Here is a 26,330-nt window from a genome sequence, read left to right as displayed (position 1 = left end):
ATAGCATCTTGGTACCTTTCTTGCATGTTTCTTGGACTGCCCATAAATGAAGATGGTAATATCACAGGTATACCAGCTGTAATTCCTTCATTTTGTGCTCGATTATCTAGGTGATCCATTAATCCCGAATAAAGTTCTGCTCTTAATTGAGGTTGATTTAATTTAATATAATTAAGCCTATTTGCTTCAGTTTTCATATAGGCATCAAGTATAAATTGACATCTCAATTTGCCTGCCTTTTTAAATTGACTAAATTCTAATCTTGATGCTAACAGGTGAGCATAATAATCCATTTGAGTTACTTTGAATCCTGGATATTTTGGATTATATGATTTAAGTTCTGAATGCCATCCATTGTTACCATATGGATATAACAAAGGATAACACATTGGGTCACACCTTTTGTCTAGAATTGATATTTGTTGAACATCGTTCGAATTTTTATTATAAATCCGAACGTCTCTTTCAAATGGAGGCTCACCATCTACATTCTTAAAGACCACAGCTATTTCATTTGCTTGTGGAGCATTGTATCTTCTTTGATCTTGTTTAGGATTTTTTCTAAAGGACAACATTAAATTTATGGTTTTATTTCCTATCGGATTAAGATCTTTTTCAACTTGACGCATCATCTTGAATGTTTTTGCAAATTCATTGCATTGAACCATAAAACTTGACAACTCTTTCATTATTTCTGAATCACACTCCTTATTAGCTTTGTTATTCATTCTATGATTTACAGCTTCTTCTGTATCTAAAAAGTAAAGCTGTGCAAATCGCGGAGCTTGCCCATCCGCTGGGCGCATTGCTGTTGAAGTTAAATGATGATATTGCCCATGAATCTTTAAGCAATAAGGAGCATTGTTCACAACATCCAATGGATTTCTATTTCCCGGCGCACCCATTGAAGCCATAGCTAAAGCGCTGTTATATGAACGAATATTATTCATAAAATTTTTTGATTTATAATCATTTCCATTATATGATTTTTTAAGAAAATCAGGACAATTTATTGGCTTTAATTGAAGCTTGCCTTTTTGACAACAATATGTAAATTTTCCATCTTTAGATTTTTCACATGCAAAGTTTAACGATTTGCAAAATTGGCATTCTACATTCATTTGGCCAAGTGTATAAACTGGCACATTTATTTCATGGTCCTTGGCAATTAGCGCAATGTAATGATTTAATTGTTTAGCTTTTTGTCTTCCTTGAGCATGTCTCTGGGCATCAGCTTCAAGTCGTTGTGACCTTACATCATCATTTTCGTCGGCCCTCTGCTGAGCATGTCTCTGGGCATCAGCTTCGAGTCGTTGAGACTTTGCGTCATCATTTTCGTGGGTCCTTTGCTGAGCATGTCTCTGAGCATCAGCTTCGAGTCGTTTAGACCTTGCGTTATCATTTTCATTGATCCTCTCCTGAGAATTTCTTTGAACATTAGCTTCAAGTCTTTGAGACCTTTCCTCAAAACTCTCAATTATTCGTATTTTTCGTAAGCGCTTACTTTCGCGACTCACTTTATACAAATTTCCGCCTTTTCTCTTTTGAGGCATACTTCCGATTTTCAATAAATTCGTAAAAAAATTCAGCAAATTTTTCGGTGATGGCTACTATATGTGATTTTTTTAACCCACCCTCGCAACCACCCACGCACCCACCTACGCACTCATACATTTGTTAACCGATTTTCAATAAATTGGTCCCAAAATTTCGCTAATTATTCGGGGATGGCTACTATATGTGATTTTTTTTGTTTTACATCTTCACCCACGCACCCACCCAAGCAATCACATATTTGTTAACCGATATTTTCGAAATTGGTAATAAAATTTTCGATATTTTTAAGGGATGACCATTATGGTTATTTTAAAGTTTTGCCCACCCACGCAACCACCCACATACAATGTTTTGGAACACCCTAAACACATTGGCGTAAATGGCGTAAAAATCTGTGAAAAAATTATTTTCAGGAAAACATACCCTCCTCTATGAGAAAAAAAAATTTTTTTTAAAAATTAAAATAAACCCCACAGCAGCCACCCCCGAAAAATTTGCAACATTTTGGTACCTGTTTCACAAAAATCGGTCCACAAATGTGGAAGGAGTTCGCGTACATACAGACAGACAGACAGACGGACGGCACTTATATATATAGATATGTTCGCGGAACGCGAATCTGCGTAAATCGGGGAGGAGAAAAGAATCGTGCAGTCCACAGGACGTAACACCCCCCATCTTAGACAAATGTTGGGGGTGTAACACAACATTTGCAAAAAAGAAATGAAAAATTTTCGATTATTTTCTTGCCGCGATTTACGAATATCGGTAGAAAGAACCACATTTAACCCGTTGGTTAATTGTGCTTCCTTTAGTTAACATGTATCTCTTTTTTTTTAAAAGGAGGAAAGAAAGAGGCGACCACCAAAACCCCTTCCTTATTCTTTCGTTCTTTTCTTACATTTTTTTTTATTTTATTTTATTACTGGTAAGGACGCGTTTCGTGCGCGTGGAATCTTTTTCCCTTTATTTGTCCATATCGATAAATAGGAGGTGTGAAATATTTTTGAAATAACACGCGGTTTACTGCCTGATCGTTGTCAGTGATTTATGGTTGTTTCCTTTTACCGTTCTTCTTTCCTTCTGGGAAACACAGCTTGGCCCCATCCGTCTACCAGGTGTTCGTAGTTAACGTATAAAAATTCTTCTATACATTCGATACATTCTTCTGCAGGTTTTATTAGTACGATTATTATTTCGCACTTAGTGCAGTTTGTTTGGTTGTCTGCTGAGTCCTTATGGACTAGATTGTGGGGTGGTAGTGTCATATACTCCTCCTTGGTTGATATTTTATTATAACATTCTTGGCAGATTTTAGAGTAGTCTTCAGTATTTTGATAGATGTTCCCCCGTGCTTGTATGACACATCGGATTTCCATCAATTTTAAATAAGTTTCAGGGTGATCTTGTGGTCTCACGCCGTCGATGGGTCTTTGCCGTATTTCTTCTGTTATTTCAGGAGTCCATTGGAGTTGATGATATATTGGCATTATTATACTGGAACTGACGATCAGGTAGTTTTTCTATAGAATGGAAAATGATTCCACGTTCACGATTACGAAGAATATTAAACTAAAATATTGGTGTATACGTGTTGGTTATATATATATATATATATATATATATATATATATGTTTTCATTTATAAGGCGGGTTCGACGTCGGCTGTGATTTTTGTGTGCAGCTCTGCATCCTAGTTTGACAAGTACTCTAACGTTGTATGCTCTGTTGAATTCGCTGTCGGTTTTCATATGTAGTTTTACGAGTGCCGCTCCTTGTCTCAAGGGATGTATGATGTTAATCCATCCTTGTTATTTTTCTAGAAGGAGTTGACATAAGGCGTGTCCTCCTGGGCCAAGTGGTTTTGTTGGTGGGGGCCTTGGTATAGGCTAACCCGCAGATAATGGCCTGCCATGGCAATTCTTTGAATCTATCTTCTAGGATGTAAACATCGTTCGCGTGGTACCAGGTTGTCCTGCTCCAGTCGCCTAGTACTACTTGGACCATCCAGATAGGCTTGTCGATGCTTCTGATGAAGCCGCGTTTCCACGTTTATTATTAGATATTGGTTTGATGTGCGATATTCGTAAACGATTAGGATGTACTATGCGGTTTTTGCAATGCTAATTGTTTCTAATTTTAAATTTTTGATAACGTTATTTAAATCTTTCAAGGTTTTTAAGATGTGATCTAGAGTTGCCGTAGGGCCTACTCGTTGTTCGTCGTTAACAGGTAGCGCGATATGATAGTAGTGTTTGTATTTTATGACCTTGGCTTTGCTCAAGGTAAGAGATCCTAAATTTGGTAGTTCGTTTCGCTCGGAAAGTTTCTGAGATCCTGAGTCTAAAGGATTTCCTTGGGTGTCGACAAAATATGCTACGTTATCTTTTCGTAGGAATAATAATTCGCGAGAATCTATGATGTTGCTTTTAATTATTTTATTTTCGATAATTCTGGGTTTCGCTTTCCTTGCCTTTAGATTTTGATTTATAATGTCTTCTTCGTCTTCTTCTTCCTCTTCGGTGTCGAGGTCCTTGTCTGATGTGTCGTTTTTTTCTTTGTTTTGTTCAATATTATCTTCTTCCTTAGTGGTTTTTTGTTTATTACCTTGTCCTGCAGTTTGGCTTCTTGTCTGTATCTTGTCTATTCTGTCTTGTTTAGGTGGATCGTGTATTAATACTTTTTCTGTAGTTTGTATTATGGTCGGTTCATTTATTTCTTCGAGTGTAAAAGGTATAGAATCGTTATTGTTTTTGACAAAATTAGCTTCAGGTATGGGTTCTTCGTTATCTGAGAGATATAAATGAAAATCGTCTTCCTCTTCTTCTTCTTCGCTATCTGATTCTTCTAACATTTTTGAAATTATTTCTGCATCTGCGGGGTTGTTTGGATTTAAGGTTTTTCTTTCTTTTATTAGTTTACAATCGATTTCTTCTAGATTTATTGGATTTCTTGATAATGCGTCTGCATTTACGTTAGTTATTCCTGCCTTATATACGACATCGTAATCGTATTCGGCTAATTTTAGTCTCCAGCGTAATATTCGCATGTTTGCGTCTTGAGCATTTTTAAACCATAATAATGGTTTATGATCGGTGACTAATGTAAATTTTCTCCCATATAAATACGGTCGAAAATGTTTGACGCAATATACTATAGCTAAAGCTTCCTTTTCGTATGTGTCATATTTTATTTCGTTATCGGTGAGGGTTCTAGAAGCGTACGCGATCGGTCGGTCTTTATTTATTTCTCCCTGTGATAATATTCCTCCTACTGCTATTCCTGATGCGTCTGTGGTTAAGATAAATGGTTTCGAAAAGTTAGGATATTGCAATACAGGTTCTTCACATAATTTTTGTTTTAAAATTTCGAATGATTCTTCTTGTACGGCTGTTCATTCAAAGCGGGTGTCGTTTTTCAGTAAAGAAGTAAGTGGTTTTGCAAATTTAGAAAAGTTCGATATGAATCGTCTATAATAACCTGCAAGTCCCAAAAATTGTTTAATATTCTTCGGTGTTTTGGGTCTCGGAAATTGTTGTACTGCTTCTAATTTTTTTTTGTTCAGGTTTTACTCCATCTTTGCTAATTACGTGTCCTAAATATGTTACTTCATTTTTTAGAAATTCACATTTGCCTGGTTGTAATTTTAAGTTGGCTTTACGAAGTCGCTCTATTAATGCGTTATATTTTCGTTCATGTTCTTCTACAGAGGTAGCATAAATAACAATGTCGTCCATATAGACAAATAATTCCTCGCCTTGTAATCCAGTCAATACTAGGTCCATTAATCGTTGAAAGGTAGCATGTGCATTTTTTAATCCGAAAGGCATTCGGTCGAATTCATAATGACCGAAAGGAGTGGTAAATGCTGTTTTATGACTGTCGGCAGGATCCATTTTTATTTGATGGAATCCGGAAGCTAGATCGCATACTGAGAAGTACTGTGCTCCTCCTAATTGATCCAATATATCTACGATGTTGGGTAATGGATAAGCGTCACCGATAGTTTTGTCGTTTAACGCTCGAAAATCGAGAACCATTCTCCAGCGTTTGTTTCCCTTCGAGTCTCCTTTCTTTGGCACGATCCATATGGGCGTATTATAAGGTGATTGAGACGGTTTTACGATGCTTCCTTCTAACAGTTCTTCTACCTGCTTCTTTATTTCTTCTTTGTGTAATGGCGGGAATCTATACTGACGAGTGTTAATCGGTCGATCATCTATAGTGGTTATTTGATGTTGTAAAACATGAGTAGCGGTCAGTTTTTCTCCAGGAATATGAAATCGATCTTGACTGTTTGTTATTAATTTTAATACGTTCTCTTGTTCTTCTTTATTTAGATGTTCTAATCGCAGTAATTCCATAATTTGAGTAAATCGAGTTTCCTTTGGTTGTTCGGAAACTACTAGGCAGTTATGTAGATCGATATTTTCTACATTAATTTGGTGTTTTTCTTTATGATTTAATTTTCGTTTTCGTGGGAAATTTTTTATAATTTCTTGAGATTTGTCAAATAAGGATGCTGAGATTTTTGGAGACGGTCCTTTTTTATTCTTGACTGTTTTATTATTTATTTTTTCAATATCTTTATTATATTCTTGAGCTTCTTTTAGAAGATTTTCCATTGTAACTTGAGAGGTTTCTAATTCATTTTCATTATTTATAACAGATAATCCAGTTTTTGGAAATGTAAGTTTTGGAAGGGATAAACGATCCTTTGAATTTTTGGAAAAAGGTTGTGTCGAATTATGAAATGAGGTTTGGTAACTTCCCTCTTCGGAATCGACGGAGCTAGAATTTTCTGACAAGGTTTGACATTTTTCCTTCGAAATTCTAGGAATTTTTTCTTTTGGGAGATTTTTATAACTTTCTTCTCCAATAATTTTTGGATTATCAAAATTTTGAGAAGAGGTTTGGTAACTTCCCTCTTCAAGGATTTCTGGATCATTATAATTTTCAGGAGAGGTTTGGTAACTTTCCTCTCCAAGGATTTTTGATTTATTATAATTTTCAGGAGAGGTTTGGTAACTTCCCTCTCCAAGGATTTTTGATTTATCATGATTTTCAGGAGAGGTTTGGTAACTTCCCTCTCCAAGGATTTTTGGATTATTATAATTTTCGTTTAAATAATTTTTATTCCCTCTCTTTCTTTTAATTTTATTCTTTCCTTGAATCATTATTGAAAATTCATCCTCATTGTCTCTAAATATCATCGTATCTTTATCTTCATGGTCTGTGTTAACGTTAGTCTGGTCGTTATCTGACCCCTCTTTCTTGTTATCAATAATTTCGATATCGTCATTAAATAGTTCGTTCAGTGGTTTTAAACGAAGTGTCGGTACGCGAACTTCTATTTCTTCATCTAGAGTGCTTATGACATTTAGATATGCTTTTCCAGAAATAGTTTCTACGATAGTATCTCCTAGGAAAATTCCATGTTCTATTTTTAATTTCGGTATATATCCTATTTTAATCTCAGGGTTCTCTATCCTCACAAAAAATAGCGATTCTGATCTTGGAGATACTATTATGGTTTCCGGGGAGAAAAAGGGCACATTAATTCCGGAAATATCTAAATGTCCTTGAGCGTAATCTATTTTTGAAAAAGTTTGTTTGAAGAAATCGTTTCCTAATATTCCGGATTGTGGAATCGGAAAATCGTTGGCAACGATGTGAAATAATACCGGTAATTCAAAAAGTGTTAGTGTAATTTCTCCTAGGGTATAGACAGGATAATTGTTTATGCCATTTAATTTTAAAATATTCGAATAATTAATACTTGTATTTTTGGGCACAAAATTTTCTTTAATTATATTCGGTCCGGATCCCGTGTCTAACATAAAGGTTATTTGAGTGGTAATTTTATCGATTTCAACCTGTACCGTAGGCACGCGACTATGTTTGTCGAGGCTTATAGTTACAGGCCTGATTTCGGGTTCGTAGTTATTTACTTGGCTTGCCGCTGCACGGATGGGTGTGATGTTCGCTCGGCCCCCGATTTTACATCCGATGTCGAGGGTCCGTTGTAGTTTCCTTGCTCTTTTTCTTTGCGGCGATTGTTACTCGTAATTCGTAATTGACATGTATCGAGAAGATGGCCCTGTTCTTTGCAATATCGGCAGAATAAATTGTCTTTATGTGTTGGTATTGGATTGATTTTAGAGCGGCAATTTCTAGAGATATGGCCATAATTGTTACAAGTTTGACACACGATATTAGTATTGCGTTCATTTTGTTTCTTCCAACAATTATTAGCCGAGTGACCGGATTTATCGCACCATTGGCAAATTACTAAAGATTTATTTGTTTGTTGATTAAAGTTATTCTGTCGACATGATTTTGCATTATGACCAATCTTAGAGCATAATTGACAAGTAATGACCTTTTCCTGAATTACGTTAATTGATTGTCGAGATCGTGGGTCGCGTAACCGACATTTATCTGCGCTATGCCCGCGTTTTTTACAAATTTGACAGATTAAAATATCCGTTCCTGTGTTTCCGAAAGGATTTTGATTTTGTGGTGAAAGTTGAGTGAGCTTTCGACAACTACTTGCTGCATGTCCTTCTTTATAACAGATTTGGCAGACTTCTCGAGATAGATTAACAGGTAGCGGTGAATGTTGACTTGATTTAGCGCCTTGTCGTAAATCTGTCATTTGTTGAAGCTCTCTTTCTATTTTTAACGCGTCGGCCACGGTTTCCTGTACATTTAAGTCTCGTGCTATTCTTTGTTCTATTTCGGGTTTTAGTCCTCTAATAAAGCATTTACACATATCTGTTTCTATAGTTGCTTTTATATCCTGTTCAGGCATGGCGTTCCCTGAGCTTCGATATGCCTCTAGTATTTGTTTTCCGAGAAGTTTAACCCGATTCGCGTAAGTGACGACATCTTCATTATTTTTCTGATAAACGCAACCTAATTCTCCTTGTAATTGATAGACATTTTTGGAGGGACCGTAAATTTTCTTCAAATACGTTGTTAATGCAGCTACGGTATTAAAATCTTGATCTTGTATAGTACGACGCGCTTCCCCCACTATTCGCGTTCTTATAATTTTAGCGAATTGACACTCTGCCTCTTTAGGGAGCATAGATTTTGCTTCCTCGCATCCCTCAATAAAATAATTTAGTGGGGTGTTACTACCGTCAAAAAAGGGAACGGCTTCGACCGCGTATTTTAAAGTGGCGAAAGGATTAGCGTTAGCCATGTTTATTGGTGGACCTCCGGATTCGCCGTTAGAATTATCGATATTAATTTTGAAAATCTGATTTTTTGAGTCAATAAATTCGACTTGGTCGGATTCGTCGGGTAATTCACTTATTTCGGTTAAATTAGAATCTCCTAAAAAATGTACGTGTCGAGGCGTAGATGCTGTGAATTTTGATTTAGATTCACGTGTTCTGTGTGGTGTTTCTAACGCGGTCTTGTAAAGTTCATCTATTTCGTCTTTGTCCGTTGTGCTTCTAGTCCCTTTACTCATTCCTATTCCCAAAGATCGCACATTTCAATCCCGGACGCCCCCAATTAAACGTATGTTACGTCCTGGCCTGCACGAAGGAAAGGCCGCTCGAAGGTCGTAACAGCGTTTTCCCGAAATCGGAGTGATTTCGGGTCGAACGGACTGTCTGGCCCTTTTGCAGGTCAACGACTGGATAGTCGCTTTTACCTGGCTTATTTCAGGGATCCGTTTGTCGGTCCTTTTCGGTAAGGGAATTAAATCCATTTTACGCGGGATAGGACCTTGTGCGATCTCGGGGGATATATGAAGGAACGCAGGGGTTTAAATAAGACTTTAAATTCGCGTAATGTAAATAATTATCATTTATTCAAAAAAAATAAAATCTTAATAATATTCGGAGAATTAGACATTTGAATTTGTGGACATGTATAAACAATTATATATGAGTGTGTGTGTAACGTTGATGTGCTATGAGGCGGTTGAGGATTCGCGTTGGCTTTTGATCGTCTCGTTTCAATCGGAGAGCGCGTTTCAATGCTCGACGAGGCAGCGATTTCCACTACTTATTAAGTTTAGTCGCGATTCCGGGGATTTATTCACTTCTGTGATCGTAGAAGAATGAAAGTACTCACTGTATATTATTTGGTGAGCGGGTTGGCAGCTATAGGTTGATCTTCAGGATCGATGGTTCCTTCGAGTGGTGTGGGCGAAGGTGTAGGTTGACTGGTAGCTGGTTGTTGAGCCCCGACGGTCACAAAATATATGTTTAATGCGAGGATCCAGAAGTGTGTAACTGCCACGACGTAGGCGGAATTAATAGAGAGCATTCTTGGAAGATTCGCTGCTTTTATACTATTCGTCTGCCCTTCCTATAGGGCAAAGGGCGTCTTCTTTTCTTGTGACTCATAGTCATACGTTCGGTGTTTAATCCCCTTTGCGCAACGTATTGCTTCCTTGTATGAAGAGTTCTTTCCTAATTCCGATCTTTGGTCTACTGATAGCGTGTGTCGATCGTGATATTTCAACATTACCTATGACTTATTGATCAAAGTGTAGGTTTCGTAATCTCACCGATCGAGTTGTTTCACAATCACTGTCTTTCTCCGTTTAATTCTTATAACTAATTTCGGTCTTATAATTAATATGTTCGCGGAACGCGAATCTGCGTAAATCGGGGAGGAGAAAAGAATCGTGCAGTCCACAGGACGTAACACTGCAATAAAATAAAGACTACTATCAGATGATACTTTACATACCCAAGATTTGTATCGGTCGTCTGTAAGCCAAGCTTCTGCAAAACTTCGCTTACGAGCTTTTCGGGGCTTCGTTAATTCAACACATATTTTTCGTTACTTTATACTATTTGTTAAAGCGAAATATATATACTGATCAAGAGCTAATTGCTCGAAAACGAGAGATGTTTATAGTAAAACGGTCTACAGCTGACTCGACGAATTTCGAAGACATAAATGTCAAAAACCTGTCGCTAGATTTTATTGTGTCAAACAGCTGATTGGAGAGCTGCTTGACAAGACGAGACGCGCGGTAAAACGATCAACACGCGCAAAAAAGGTAAACACGGCTCGTCGGGAAGCCGAATATAATGATTGAAATACATTTCCCAATATACAATATTTTAAATTTTTTGACGGAAGAAACCACCACCTTCTCACAGTTTCCGTTGAGCAACAATATGTACGTCGTACATTAGTACAAAATAAATAGGGAATAAAAAGAATAAAATCTTAAACAATATTTATAAATTAAAATATTATTTTATTACAATTATTTCTTTAAAGATAAAAAATCTTTTTTAATAGAAAGGTGTATATATTGGCCAAGAGTGGATTTTTATATATAAAATATACTTATAATTATTATTAATTAATAATTATTTTTAATTAAAATTTTAAATATAAGTTACTTAATTTATGTTTAAAATATATTAATTTTATTAATATTATTTTATAATATTAAATATATTTTTTATATTTTATATTTTCTTTTTGCATATTGGGTTGCATCGCCTACTCGCTATCGCCAGTATTCCGGATTCGCTCGAAATTCGTAGCTCTATTCTATCAAAAGAAAATAAAGGACAAAAGATATATACCTGTCCTCTTCTACAAATGTTCGAAGGACAAGGGTTCTCATCTTTTCGGTGCGCTCTGCGCTGCCGACCTACCCCCTCCACTGCAAGATGGCTGTCGCGAAGTGGCTGTCGCGCGTGAAATCTTGCATCACTGGTCCGTCGACGGTTTCGTGGCGCGGCCCTGAGGAAAAACGAGGAGGCTCCTAAGCTGGACAGCGCAGCCTCCCGTCTAGAGAGTTACGACGTCGTGGAATCTAAAGGTCTCGATGAGGAGGTGGAGAAACTGATCAAACTGTACAGCAATCTCGACATTACCACGACGCCGATGCCCGGGTGTCCGAAGGGCAGCCTGAGAACCCTCCTTCGAGAGGGGGATTTGAAACTCAGAGACGCCACCAGCAAAGTATGCGACAATGTTATTTATTGTTAGTCAGATCAAAATTACTTTTATATGAATAAAATGAAACTATATTCAGAAATATAAGTATATGAGATTAAAAGAGAATATCCATGATTGTCAATAATAAGCGAAATAATTGAAAATAATTCTGTTGTAATTTGACTTATTTTATGAAGTAGTTTCTATAGCTAATTTTTTTCTATATCTTAAAGATAGCAATTATTTAATTCTCACTGTGTTGAAATAAGAAATTACGGTCTATTAATTATCCTTTACAGATGGAAGTGCACGTACTATTATTGACCGACATGCTATTGATTTGCAAATCTACAACGAAAAAAATGTTTAAGATCATTAGGCAACCGTATGTTGTCGACCGCATACGAATACACGAGGTCAAAGAACCGTCCAGTATAGGATTGGTTTATCTTAATGAGTACGGGACAGTTTCGGCCGCTTTAATCCTGAGCGCCGGTGACCCGAAACTAGCCAAGGTGACTCGACAAACATCACGAATTACGACAAAGTTCGCGGAATGTTGATTCACTGTTCCGTTCGATTTAGATTCGTTTGTAGTGTACCTTCATTAACCACGGTCTTCACTAATGTCGCTTAACTAGATATAATTATAGTTGAAATTAAATTTTTATCTTTCTTTGTAACTAACAACATGTATATACATAATGCAATTTTTTAATAATCTAGAGAAGATTGAATTAATTAAATTTAAAGTTAAAATTGGTCGATGTCGGTGAAACCGCAAACCTTCATGATTTTAGCTAATGCGGTTTCTAGTTTACGAGCGGAAGTTGTTTTAAACTAACAGTACCACATGCTTTTTCAGTCGTGGATGGAATCCTTGAGACACGCTCAGCAACAATTCATATTGATGAAAGCACCGTCGCTCGGTGCCGAGCCAGTAATGAATCTGGCACCAGTTAGCAGGCAACCGAGTACTTTGGGCGACGGCGATTTCGAAACGGAAGAGTGCGAGGGGACCTTTCCAAGAACTCCGCGTGGCAGTAGCAGAGCCTCACATGTTAGCAGTCTCACTCATAGTCATAGGTATGTTTCGAAAAGTAAAAAAAAAGAAATCTCGAAGTCTTGTTGTATTTAAAATGCCTATAAAATGCGTTCCATCATTTCTAGCGGTAGTATGGAGATGGAAGGCGCGTCTCAGGGAAGTAGCAGCTTTCTACCCAGTTATAATCCGAGCAGAAACGTCAGCGTGGAGACGAACGAACAACCGCGAGCGTCGAGTTCGTTGTCGTCGGAGGAAGGTGGCGAATCGAGTTCCGGGCATAATCACAGATCCATGCACATAAGGTGAGCGCGATGTTGAAACGTACAAACTTTCGCGATTTCACATTGATGAATCGCAAAGTAAATGGACTGTAATAACATCTCTATTAAAACTCATTGTCCGAATCAGGCGTTCGTTATTGAGTAAATCACCGACGCCGAACACGCTGAGTGTCCAAGTACCGTATTCGAGTCTGGGTCAATCGCTACCCAATCTAACACTGGCTACCTCACCGCAAACTTCTACCGTGTCGCCGACTCCACCGAACTCATTGCTCATCGTGCCGCAGATGACAAAGAGCAAAGACACCCTGCTCTCACCAGGACACCGAGGTAGCAATTACCGACGCGGATCTCTGTGCCTGCGTTTGTCACACTTTTCCGGGACCGAATTTCAATAAAAGACGCACTAACGTAGTCTTGCACACTCTCTAACTCTGCACGCTGATTAGATCATAGTAACATGTAAATTACTATATCACGAGTACTTCTTATTTAGAGCTTCTCTATTTCAAAACCACATGTCTTAATGCCATTTGCTTATTTGTATATTTGTGTTGTATCTTTTTTTACATTTATTTTACACAATTATTTTGCGATAATCAATTGCTTATGTTGTGTCTTGTAATATCCTTCATCTACAAATTCTATGTTAATCTCGGTATTAAGGTTTTTTTTGCGCTGAAGATGGCCCTAAGAAGGATCCGAAACGTTCGCGAATATTTTATTAAGATAATTTGGATCTAAATAAACGATGTGCGTTTGAATGCTTATATAATACATTTAATTTTTTAAAAAATTGCGCCCTATTAACAGCGCCTAGGCTCATATTGCCATTTACTCAGTTTAATGTTTATTTTACAACTTTTGTCAAAAATATGATTTTTATCTTGTTTTTTTATTTTCGGGATTGAAAGATTAGAAAAGATTGGCTACTTTAATCAAAATTCTTCATTAATAATTAAGTGTATAAATTGATAAATAATAATATATAGACATTTTCATTCATCTGTTGCACATGTTTGTTTACATATTTATAAATTGTATTTTAAGAAAACATTATCATATAGGAATGTACATTTTCCAAGAAGTGAAGAAGATAATACGTTATCATGCGATTGTAGCATGTATCGTGAAATTATACGTTACGTGTTACATAATGATTTGTCATGCTGTGCATCAGATCTATAAAATTGAAAGATACGACAAAGTAATGTAGGATCGGAATTATTTTAAATTATAATATTGTATCGCGTGAATAATTTATCTTAGATATTGCGAATCGATAATAAAAGTATTTGTCTCGACCGTTATATTTACTCGAGACAAACTCGGCATTATAATATGGACGCAAACAAAAACAGTGTAAGTCGACTCGGATTGTTTCGTGAGACAGCCAAGTAAAAACAATATCTCCGATTACCTTGACGAGGTCGTAAGACAAAGCAATAACCGAAAAGTCAAGAATTATCTAGAAGTCTAAGCGAAAGAAATAAATACAGCCGATTAACTGTCGGAAGGAACAGTCCTCGCTCGAATTTAATACCGTTGACATTGCCAAATTATATTGTATCTTGAGCCAAATATATTCTATCTTATTTTTCACTGAGGGATTTAGAACAATTTCTTTACTGCCGTTCATCTGCGCTTACAATTTTGGGGGCTCAACCGGGATCTGACGTGAGTTGACGCTGCGAAATTGGAAAGGGAAATTGTTAGTGAGAAGATTAGAGGAGATAGGGTGGGCAATTGTGAATGGAGGGAGATGTAGCAGGAGATGAGGAGGGGAGCTGGACGTACATGGGGCCGAATGGGAGATCAGTCATTGATTATGTGATTGTGAAGGAGGAGGTGAGGGAGGAAATTATGAGGGTAGAGATAGGAGATAGGATTGACTCGGACCACATGCCGGTAGTGGTAAGGAAAGAGGTGGAACTGGTCGGGAGAGGGGAAGAAGGAATTCAGGGAGAGGTTAGGAGTGATAGGGGAGAGGCAGGGAGATGAACAAGAAGAGAGAGGGGTAGAGGTGGAGTGGGGGAGGATGGAAAGAAAAATACAGGAAGTGCTAAGTAAGGGAAATGGGGGGGAAAGTAGGGAGGAGAGAAGAAAAAGGGGAGGGTGGTTTGATGAGGAGTGCAGAAAAGATAAGGGGGAGGTGGCAAAGGAGTTGAAAAGATGGAAGAGAAAAGGGGGGGAGGGAAAGGAATTAGAGAGGAAAAGAATAAGAGAAGAAAGAAGGAGTACAAGGGATTATGTAGGAAGAAGAAAGAGGAGGAGAATGAAGAATGGACTAGGAGGGCAGTGGAAGCGAGGACGGAGGGGCAGGTATGGGAGGTAATTAGGAAAGAGAGGAGAAGGGGGAAAGGAGGGGGGGAGAAGGGATTGAGATGGAAGAATGGAACAGTTATTTTAGGGATTTATTAGGGGAGGTGGAGTCAAGAGTGGTGTTGGGAGGAAGCAGGAGGATAAGGGAGAAGGTGGAAGATCAGGAAGATCAGATAGAGAGGGGAGAAATTAGGAGGGCGATAGGAAGGATAAAAGATGGGAAGGTGGTGGGGGTGGATGGAATACCAGGAGAAGTGTGGAAATATGGCGGAGAGGGGCTAGAAGAGTGGGTGTGGGAATTATGTAATAGGATATGGAAGGGGGAAGGATGGATTAGAGAATGGTGTGAGGGATTGAATACTGGAAGAGAGGGGAGAAAAGTTCTGGACAGGGAGGGGAGTGAGGCAGGGGTGTCCTCTGAGTCCGCTGCTGTTTAATATGATGATGGCGGACTTGGAGGAGGAGATGAGGAAAGGAAGATGGGGAGGAGTGAGGTTAGGAGAGGATGGAAAGATTAGGTAGATATTTGGAGGGGAAGGGATTGAAGTTGAATGAGAGCAAGTCGAAGGTGATGAGGTGCAGGAAGGGGGGAGGGAGGCTGAAGAAAGCTAGTTGGTATTGGAAGAGAAAGAAGTTGGAGGAGATAAAGGAGTACAAGTATTTAGGCTATATGTAGTACAAAGGAATGGGGGGCAGGATGGACAGGTGCGGGAGAGGATGAGGAGGGGGGCAGCAGTATTGGGGCAAGTATGGGGGATAGGAAAGAGGAGATTTGGGGGTAATTGGGGGAGGAGAGTATGGCTTTTCGATGCGTTAGTGTGGACGGTTTTAGAATATGGGGTTGAGATATGGGGGTGAAAGGAGAGAGAGGGATTGGAAAGGGTGCAGGAAAGATATATGAGATGGTTGTTAGGAGCGGATTGGGGAACGCCGGGGTATATGATAAGGGAGGAGCTCCAAAGGAAAAAGTTAAGATCAAGGATGGGAAGAAGAGCGTGGGGATATGAGAAGAGGTTGGAGGAGGGTAAGGGAGGGGGGTTGGCGAGAGTATATTTAGAGGAAATTAAGGAGAGGGCTAAAAAGGGAGGGGAAATGTCAGAGTGGGAGAAAGAAAGAAAAGAGTTCTTTGAGGGTAAAGGGTTGAATTTAAGGGAGGTGGAGGAAAGAAGGGAAAGAGGGGAATTTAGGTGGGAGGAGGTTGAGGAATGGGAAAAGAAAGGACAGAGGGAGGAGAGAGGGGAAAAGATTGAGAATTCGGTATATAATAAATGGTACAAGCAGGTAAAGGGGAAGGGAGTACCGAAGTATCTGAGGAAAGGATGGACGGAAGGAAGGTGGCAGAAGATGGCGAAGTACAGATTGGGGAATGGGATGAGGGGACACAGATATTGGGAGAAGGAGGAGGAAAGGAGGTGTAGGATATGTGGGGGAGGGGTGGAGACATGGGAACATGTATGGGAGGAATGTATGGAATGGGGAAGGGGGGAAAGCTGGCAGGAAATGGTGAGGGAGGTACTGGGGGAGGAAGGGGAAGGGGAAGTGTGGATAAAACTGTTGGAGGAAGCGAGAGGGGGAAGGCGGTGAGGGGAGAGGGGGAGAGGGAGAGAGTGAGAGAGAGAAAGTGGAGGAGGGAAGGCGGAAGTAGCCGGAAGCGGAGGTCCAACATTAGAGTAAGCTAGTAATAAGATTGCGTAAGATAGGAGGGGGAGGGTGAGAGTGTGTGTGGAGGGGTAGTTAGAGCGTAAAGAGAGAGATGAAAGAGAGGTAAATGGTGCGAAGAGATAGGGCGAGAGTAAGGCAGAGTGGCGTGGCGTTTTGTTTTTTGTATATTGTATAGGCTAAGTCATAGGTTAAGGATAGATTATAAGTGGAAGTAAAGTTTGTGTAAAGGTTTGGGACCGTTCCTTAAGTGAAAAAGCGCCTTGTAATCCTCAAGTGGGGCAGCAATAAACGTTTCTAATCTAATCTAATCTATTAACACAATATTCGTGTCACCATTTAACATATCCGTATTATGTTAAATTAACACAAAAATTTCTGTGGACCGTTGATATTGGGACAGGTGATATTTGTTAAATTTAACACAAATTTTTCAACTGTGTACTTTTCATCTAGATTAATTTTATTTTGTATCAAAATTTTTTGAAATTAATTTATTTATACCTGTCGTCATTCATATATGTATATAAGTTGCATGAGATAAAAAATACTTTATTGCGATATACGCGGATTATTATTTAGAGTTAAATATTCATCAATCATGGAGAGAGTATAATCTCTCGAGAAAAATTAAAATCATTTCAAAAAACAATTGTCTTAATATACAATTCGAAACAGCGGCGATAAGTTTGAATCTCCAAATCCGCCTTTATATGTTCCGGAAGCTTGTCCCACACGCAGTGAACGTAATTGCCGCACATTCGCAATAAAACTGTTTTCGACACAAATTGTAGCTGTTCGGCGCTCAAATTACAAATATCGTAAGGACTTGATAGCAAGACAAACATTTTTTCGTTACTGAGCAATTCGCGGTTCCGCGCAGTTATAAATAGGCAGACGTTCGATCCAGTCAGGAGTGTGAACATGAATTTCGTGCGACAACCTTTCGCGATGTGCGTGACGAATTACGACGCCAGATTACGATCGATGGGGGACAACGCGGAGATGCGTAGACACGGTACGATACTGCCGACTACTATACGCGCGATCGTTTGCGGCCCCTCGAATTGCGGTAAAACTAACGTGTTGATTAGTTTGATAGAAAGCCCGCACGGCGTCCGCTTTGAAAACGTGTATGTGTACTCAAAATCGCTGCAACAGCTAAAATATCGGTATCTGGAGAATTTGTTGACGTCGATCGATGAAATCGGCTATTTTACATTCTCCAATAACAGTGACGTCATTCCACCGAGCGAAACATGTCCAAACTCGATTTTCGTTTTCGATGACGTGGCGTGTGACAAACAAAATACGATAAGAGAGTACTTTTCAATGGGACGCCACTCGAACGTCGACTTCTATCTCTGTCAGACGCAAGAATACCGAAACATCTTATACGCGACAACGCAAACCTGCTAATCTTGTTTAAACAGGACGGTACCAACTTGAAACATGTGTACAACGATCACGTGAATACCGACATGTCATATGAGGATTTCAGTGAATTATGTCGTACTTGTTGGCAGCAAAAGTATGGATTTCTAGTGATAGATAAGGATAGCTCGCTTACGAACGGCCGATGCAGAAACGGATTTAACGTGTTCGCGATACCGCAAAACAATTAGTCGTTGCCGATGTTCTGTCGAGAGAGGTGAAACACGAGCGTTCGACACTCTACCGACATGGCTGAGAACGATAATATTCGCGAACGTGAAAAGATAGCGAAGGAGATTGCGAAAACGAGTGAAGCAATCCGCAAGAAACATCGCGCTTTGAAGACCGGTAAGATCGATGACGATATCGCGGTCAAGACCATTTTAGACCTATTATTGAGCCGCTACAAAAGATTGTCGACAACTCGATCGCGGTGAAAAACGGGCCGGAAATTACCGCAAAGATTAAAATCTTACCCATCAAGCGGTACAAGGAGGAGGAGGAGGAGGAGTTGGAAGAGGAGAAGGATGATGCGACACCGAAAAAGAGGAAACGGTCAAACCCGAATCGCTCATCGACACCGCGTACATCGAATGCTTTATTGGATGAACCGATGATAAGCTCTACACCGTTCGCGACAACGAGAATCGTACAACCTATGATACCCGAAACACTCGCAAACGAAAATGTTTTCGAAACCTCGGGCAGCACGCTCGAAACATCGTTTGTTCGAAACACATTACAAACGCTGGAAGGTCGAGAAATGTTGCGAAAGCACTTGGGACCACTGGGACAAGAGTACATGAGCACTCTCCTCGGTGGCGACAAAGAAAGGAAAATCGATCACGTGTACGGTGTCTATTTCGATAAGGATGAAATGCGTCTCGGTAACAAACGATTCGACATTGACAAATATGACTCTATAATTATAGACGAAGTGAAGTACATCGGTACACAGGATTATACGAATTGATCTTCAAGAGAATTCCCGATGATGACATTTACACGGAGGATGTATAAATACAAGAGCATATTATTGGCGACGAACGCGCATAAACGCAATTATGACACACAAGGCCAATTACGAAGCCACAGGGGATACAAGTACAAACATATAATCGCACCATTGATATCGATTGAAAAGAAAAAATCTGGAAAGAGAGTATTCATGCCTCACGCGATGGCACTAACCGACAATAAAATCGATTACATACACTGGGATGACCCCAACGAGCTAGTGGATCGGGTACGATTGCTGGACGCTTCGCGCCGAGCTGGCCACAACGCTCACGACAATGAGATCCTGTCGATCATCGAGGAATTTCGCGAAGCAGGCATTATTATAAATTGAATGGTGTCTCGACAAATCTAATCAGTCGATCAGCGTCACTCGTATCGGGGGAAAAAAATGCCTATCAACAAATTTGGATTATTCGAACCAAGAAATGATGCAACCGGCACAAGCGATCATTGGGATAGATTGGTGAAAAGTTACGTGCGCGGAAACGCTCTGTGTCGTGTCGCTACAGACTATGATGCAACCTGAAGCTGACACTGATGCCGTCAACAAACTGTATGTGGAATCCTGCGTTAAAAGATTGATGAATCAACAGAAAGAATCAGATGAGAAGCTGACTTCGTTCGAGAAGGATGTGCGGGCAATACAGATTGTGATAAACGAACCTCAATGCGCGGCTAACGCTAACTCAGAAACGGCTATCAACCTGAATGAGCAGCAGTGAACGGGTTAGGAGCGGCTATCGAACGGTTATCGAACGGCTACGAACAATTATCGAACGGCTACGAACAATTATCGAACGGCTACGAAGGATTATCGAACTGCTATCTAACTACAATGAGTGGTAGTGGTAGTAAACGGCCTAGCAACAGCTGCGAACGAGGGTACGAACAACTCAAGCAGGGTTGCGAACGAGGCTACGAACAAGTCATTAAAGACTACATACAAGGCTACAATCAACTCAAGCAGGGCTGCGAACGGGTCAGTAACGGCTGCGAACGGGTCAGGAGAGGCTACGAACGGGTTAGAAACGACTGTGAACAAGGCTGCGAACGAATCAAGAACGATTTTCGAATGGGTCAAGAACGGAAGTAAACAACGCAAGAACGGCTCAAGAACGGCTCAAGAACGGGTCAAGAACGGCTCAAGAACGGGTCAGAAACGGCTACGAACGGCTCAAGAACGGGTCAAGAACGGAAATGAGCGATAAAACAAGCAGCGACAAACGGCGATCGAGAAAAGCCGACGAAGCGATGAAACAACATAGTTTGGAGAGACGGCAGTTGGTAAACGAACTGCACGCGCCGGCGAAAAAACATTTTCCCCGAAGACACGTCATAGTGCGGGGATACGATGATTTGTGGCAAGCCGACATCGTCGAGATGCATCCGTATTCTCGTTTCAACAAAGGTTATCACTACATACTCACCGTCATCGATGTGTTGAGCAAGTACATGTGGGCCATACCACTCAAGAGTAAAGGTGGAAGCGAGACGGCTGACGCTATCGCCGAGATAATTCGAGATAGCAAGAGATGCCAGAGAAACATGCAAACCGATATGGGGAAAGAATTTTATAACGCCGACGTGCAACGGCTTATACGGAAACATAACATCAATCACTATTCTACATATTCGGTATTGAAGGCATCGGTTGTGGAGCGATTCAATCGCACGCTGAAGAACGACATGTGGAAGATGTTTACGCTGAACGGAACTTACAAGTGGATCGACGCGTTGGCGGAACTCGTATCGGATTACAACGCGCGCAAGCATCGAACGATCGGCATGCGACACGCCGACGTCACCCCCGCGATCGCTGATAAACTTTTAAAAACAGTATATAGTAACATAAAGATTGCCGCTCCGGCAAAGTTCAAAGTAGGTGACCCGGTACGCGTTAGCAAGTACAAGAAACTTTTTGAGAAGGGTTACACACCAAATTGGACAACCGAAGTATTTAAAATTGTTAAAGTGCAGCGTACTAATCCCGTAACCTATCTACTCGAGGACTATCGCAAACCATCTGTCCCTGGAGCGTTTTACGAGCACGAGTTGCATAGCGCGAATTATCCGGACGTATATCTCGTGGAGAAAGTACTGCGCAGGAGGGGTGACGAGGTTTACGTAAAATGGCTGGGATTTGACAATTCGCACAACTCTTGGATACATAAGGACAATGCAATTTAATTCATACAAATTGTATTTATTAATTACTCAAAAATTAAAAAATATATAATATGTACAACATATAAAAATATATAAGATCTTTATTAATACATCCTTTCCGTTACTATATGAAATACATATACATATGTTACATAACATTATATCACACATATATTATATTACATTTTATAAGGGTATCTGGTAATGTCCCCATGGTAATGTGTCGGTCGAATCAGGTATGATATACCGCTTATCGTCGTACGGACTTAGAGCAATTTTCGTCTCGCGAATGGTGTATACTTCATGCAATTTCGATCTAATACATGACTGACTACGTGTCATTTCAATCTCTTCATTCAGGCACCGCGTATAATCGTCGAATGTTATCGTTCTCGCGACAACGTTACTTTTGACACCTTTAACCTTTTTTGTATCTTTCTTACCATCTACTCGCAAAGTACATTTTTGCTCTAAGTCCTACAAATTCAGTCATTATCGTACCGTTATTTTTATCTTTCATTAGACCTGGCACCTTTTTATCACAAGCGGTATACCATACGCGTTGTCAATTGGATAATCGCTCGTATCGAATCTAGCGATATCGCGTTTCATATTTTCATACACGTCTTCGCATTTAATATGATATATTAAACTATCTGTATCGGTGTACATTACCCGACATCTGTCACGATAGAGCGGTGACATGTACTCGTGATGAAATTCGTACAGACACACTTTCGATATGTCGAGTATACACATATCAACATAGATTGGTTTGTTAAATTTTACTTCTAGTTTACGTAATTCTACGGCAATTAAATTTTCTGAAAAGACGCTCCTGCTATGGAAATTTGGTTTCGCTATCATCGCCTCTGCACCGTATCGTCCGTCCCACTTTGTCAATAATTTTACATCTACATGATTACGCACATTTTCCATCGTGTTGCCAAATACCGCGTTGTTCATCAATTTGTACAAATTTTTCTCAAAATCATTTTTCGCTTGTGTTCTAAATTTTGTATTTAGTTCAATGTAATCGCGGAGCCATGCGGATTGAGTGAATTGTAATACGCGATGTATTTTTGTAACGCGAAGGCCGTGACGCGTGCACTGCTGCAGGTTGCGGTAGTGTATGACGTAACGCTTCTTATCATATAGCGTTGCGAGAAGCTTATCTTCCCGCTTGCCGGGCGGTTTGTCACGTGTCGGGCAAAACGGTAGGTCAGTGTGCATGTCGTGAAGATGTTGCGGATATTCTAAATCTACTTCGAGGATATAGCCTGTAGGAATCGAGCGCTATTGACGAGATGTCAAAATTAGATACATCGTCGAAGCAATTCGAATGTTATATTTGTATGTTTTAACATGGCATCCCATGTATACCAGGGAAGAGTATAATAATACGTAGGGTCGAGTCCGTAACTCGCGATGCAAATGTCGCGAAAGTTTTCAAATATATCTGCCAACCACAAGACGTCAGTTTTTAAGTACAGATCGCTATATTCACCCAAGGTTTGAATGGAGAACTGCTGCCACACGTTGACGGCGTGTGCGTAGTCGCTCTCGGATACAGTGTCACTGGTTAAAGAATTGTAAAACGATTCGCGTGGTGGTAAACGCGTGTCCTGCAGCCTGTCCACGCAGTCAATGTACTCGTACGGAAAGACACCTTTTCGCGTTAATAATTCAAAATTGTTAGCGAATAATGCGGAAAAATTGGAACGCAAAATTTTTAACTTATCCTTATTCAAAAAAGATGCCAATTTGTCAAGACTAGCATTGAGAAATTTGTATGAATCGATGAATCGTAATTTCATGCAAGCTTTCCGATCTTTATCGTCGTCGGTACTATTGACGGTCTTCGTAAATGAAATGTATTTTTCTTTTGTTATTGGAAGCACATCTACGCGTCCTTCATACGCGGTAGCTATTTCTTTTATGATAAAATGTGCGTCATAGCCGGATAGATTATGGAAAACTACAGGAATGACATAAGAGTCTTTGTAGTTTAGATTACAGTTTGAGTGCGCGGGACCCCTGTATCGCCCGGTCAGATGACAATGATCGCGTACGCGTGTATCATCCGGCGCAAACGGTTTCTCGCATATATGACAATGCGTGGCGCTATGAAAATTTTCCCATTCATCTTGCGTTAATTTTGTCATGTGGACATTATCAGACAAAATACCCTTTACGCGATGCGCTAAATTTTTAAGTTCTTCGGCGAACCATGAAATCGATACTACGGCGAGAATTATACGCGGATAACGAGTTGTCGTACGAACATTGCACGTAATACCCAACGCTAAATACCTCGTGATGTTGGGAGTATGACGCATGTTCCGGCGTCTTCTTCAGCACACACTCCAAGTCGGCGTACACTACGAAGGGAAGTCGCTCCTTTCTGTTGTAGTTGTTGAAGTCGAGCCACTTGTCTTTATCGCTTGGTAATCGGATAGCGCAGTCGTTCATTTCTCGACAGTCCGCAATGTGAGCCTCCAATTTTTCGCTCAAATTAAAGAAGTGCAAGCATCTGTGAAAGAAAAAAAATTACAATTTTATTTACAATTATTATATAGTTTGCAATAAATATACATACCGATCGCAGATATATTTTTGACCATTGTGTTTGCTCAGTTGCGTGCTGACAAGCCGGGATAGATTTTTTATATACGCGAAATGTCCAACGCTGTCGTCCTCCTCCACATACAGCATATTTACATGTTTTTCTCTCTTCCGATGGGTGAGCTGTATCGGAAGAATAGATAATTCCTTCTTCCTCTCAATGCCATAGACGTTGATTGAGATGTTATTTGCCAGTTCAAACTTTTTAATTTGATTTAACGTCATCGGAAACTCAATGTCCTGAAGATTTAACACTGTCGTGTAATGGGGATATGAAAATTCTCGTTCCACATGTCTTTCTGCGGGGTACAGAGCGGCCACCACTGACCACGCGAAACATGCATTTTCCGTTGATCGCACGTTCACCACTGCTCTCTTCATCATAATTTCTCGCGGTAAGTTTAGATAACACCCCGCGCGCATAGGATTGCACTTGTTGACGTTGACCGTAAGATCAAGGATTCGTGACAATGCCCATCCGCTATCACGTTCCTGAAACTCTTCGAGAGACGCCAATGTGGATTCGATGACATGCCGCTCATACCACTCGTGTAAATCGGACGTGCGAAAGAGTTCATAATTTCGCGTGTTAATGCTTTTGTTGGAGCGCTTATCACCTGTCACAAACTCACCGTTGAACACGGTATTTACTTTTGCACAGTTGTGTATTTTTATAACATCTTGCACTTGCTCGAGTACTACACTACTAGCGTCTTCCAAAAATTGTCGCGGTTCGATATAGTCTGCGTTAATCACCGCACCTGTCAGTATCCGATTTTCGAACGCGGTATCGATCTCTCGCCAAACGAGTCTTCCCGTGTTATTATCGCCACTGTAATTACCGCCACTGTAATTACCACCACTGGGTATAAACTGTCTCTGCAATCGAGTCTTTGCACCCTCGAGTCGCGCGATTCTAGCAACCAAAGATTGTCTATATCCAATGGAGAGTCGCGGACGCTTGACACGACTGCGTTCTTCGAGCAGTTTGATAAAGTCCTCGCAGCGCAGCGCCCATTCAAAATATTCGCCCAAGGTGGTGATTTGATGGGACCGCTCCAACAGGTCGCGTTCGTTCTGCTCGATGTTTTCCATTATTTCTTTTATTCACTATTATACCACTAACACTTCTAATACAAGAAAGTAACCACTAAACTTTTTTCACCGCTGCATCTATGCGCTTTCAAATCGTACTATGATTTGACGCGCTCTCATCCTCCTTATATATATTTCACCTAATTCTATCTCCTTTTCTAACATTTGGCGTATCTCAAAAGATAGTTTCCCGAGATATCGGTTTTATGGATAGAGGAGTAAGGACACAAGCTGCCGAACGTTGGCGCCGATACGTTGCATTCTTCCTTAAAAAATATTAAGAAAAATGTTTCGCTCTCGTTTTTATAGGAGATTTTCCGCGAGGGTACAAAGCTGCCGAACGTCAACGCTTTTGCACCTAACGTTTAGACATGTTCGTCGCAGCGTCGGCCCTAAAATCTTCATTCCTTTCCTAATGATAAAATGTCCATAAAATGAAAAACATAGTTTTAATGAACTCTAGAACGCTCCGTTGACGAGCAGCCGGACATCGGCGCTTCCGTAATAAAATTATATTAACGAGGGTACAAAATTGTCAATCATTGGCGCTTGTTCTATACCTTTTTGGGGAAAATGTCTAAGACCCCTCATAAAAAAGTCGTAAAGATACCATCTACAAATATTGCACTCAGAAAACTCCCCCTCCTTTGTCGAAACATCCCCCTCCACCCGCGTGACGTCAACCCCCGCGCCTACGAGATACCCCCACCCCGCGTGACGTCATACCCCTCGTCTCGGAGAACGCCCCGCACCCCCCTCAGAGGACCTGGGTTAGAAACTCTCATAGTATTACTACTATAGACGCCTCTACTCCGTCCCATCCGAGGCATTTGCTAAGGCAAAAGAGCTCGCAAAAAGAGAAGAGCTGGATCGAGACCGATATAAGACGCGTGATCGCCGCGAACCAGAACCGCCGCGTAACGAACACACTCGTCGAATATATCCCCAGACAGCACCCCGCAACGAAACTTATTTTCGCGATCGCTACCCGAATAATACGCTACGTAGCAATCCAGTCAGACCCCCCGTAACGCGAGAGAGAGAGAGGAGCGCCCAACATACAACGATAGACGACAAACGTATAATAACACGAATGTTAATACGAACGCTCCTATTCGCCATAACGACCGTCCCAACAAATGGTGCCGTTACTGCAAGAACAGCGGCTACGAAATCGAAGAATGCCGGAAACG

The 26,330-nt window shown here is 40.3% G+C and overlaps 1 protein-coding gene across 1 annotated transcript; it reads left to right on the top strand.

Annotated features, from left to right (window-relative positions):
* Positions 1–6,310: 6,310 nt before the first annotated feature.
* On the top strand, positions 6,311–13,214 carry LOC145947984 (uncharacterized). Its single transcript, XM_083057748.1, has 8 exons — positions 6,311–6,315; positions 7,177–7,255; positions 9,201–9,225; positions 11,285–11,514; positions 11,790–12,005; positions 12,356–12,576; positions 12,661–12,837; positions 12,944–13,214. Exons 1-8 carry the CDS (start codon positions 6,311–6,313, stop codon positions 13,212–13,214), a joined length of 1,224 nt encoding a protein of 407 aa, XP_082913874.1.
* Positions 13,215–26,330: the final 13,116 nt, after the last annotated feature.

This window comes from Prenolepis imparis, unplaced genomic scaffold (assembly GCF_030444845.1).
Source record: "Prenolepis imparis isolate NDT839.2.m4 unplaced genomic scaffold, iyPreImpa1.0 SCAF_204, whole genome shotgun sequence".
NCBI classification, from domain to species: domain Eukaryota; kingdom Metazoa; phylum Arthropoda; class Insecta; order Hymenoptera; family Formicidae; genus Prenolepis; species Prenolepis imparis.
The sequence above is the reverse complement of the archived record's forward strand: the minus strand, read 5'-3'. Positions and strand labels throughout refer to the sequence as shown.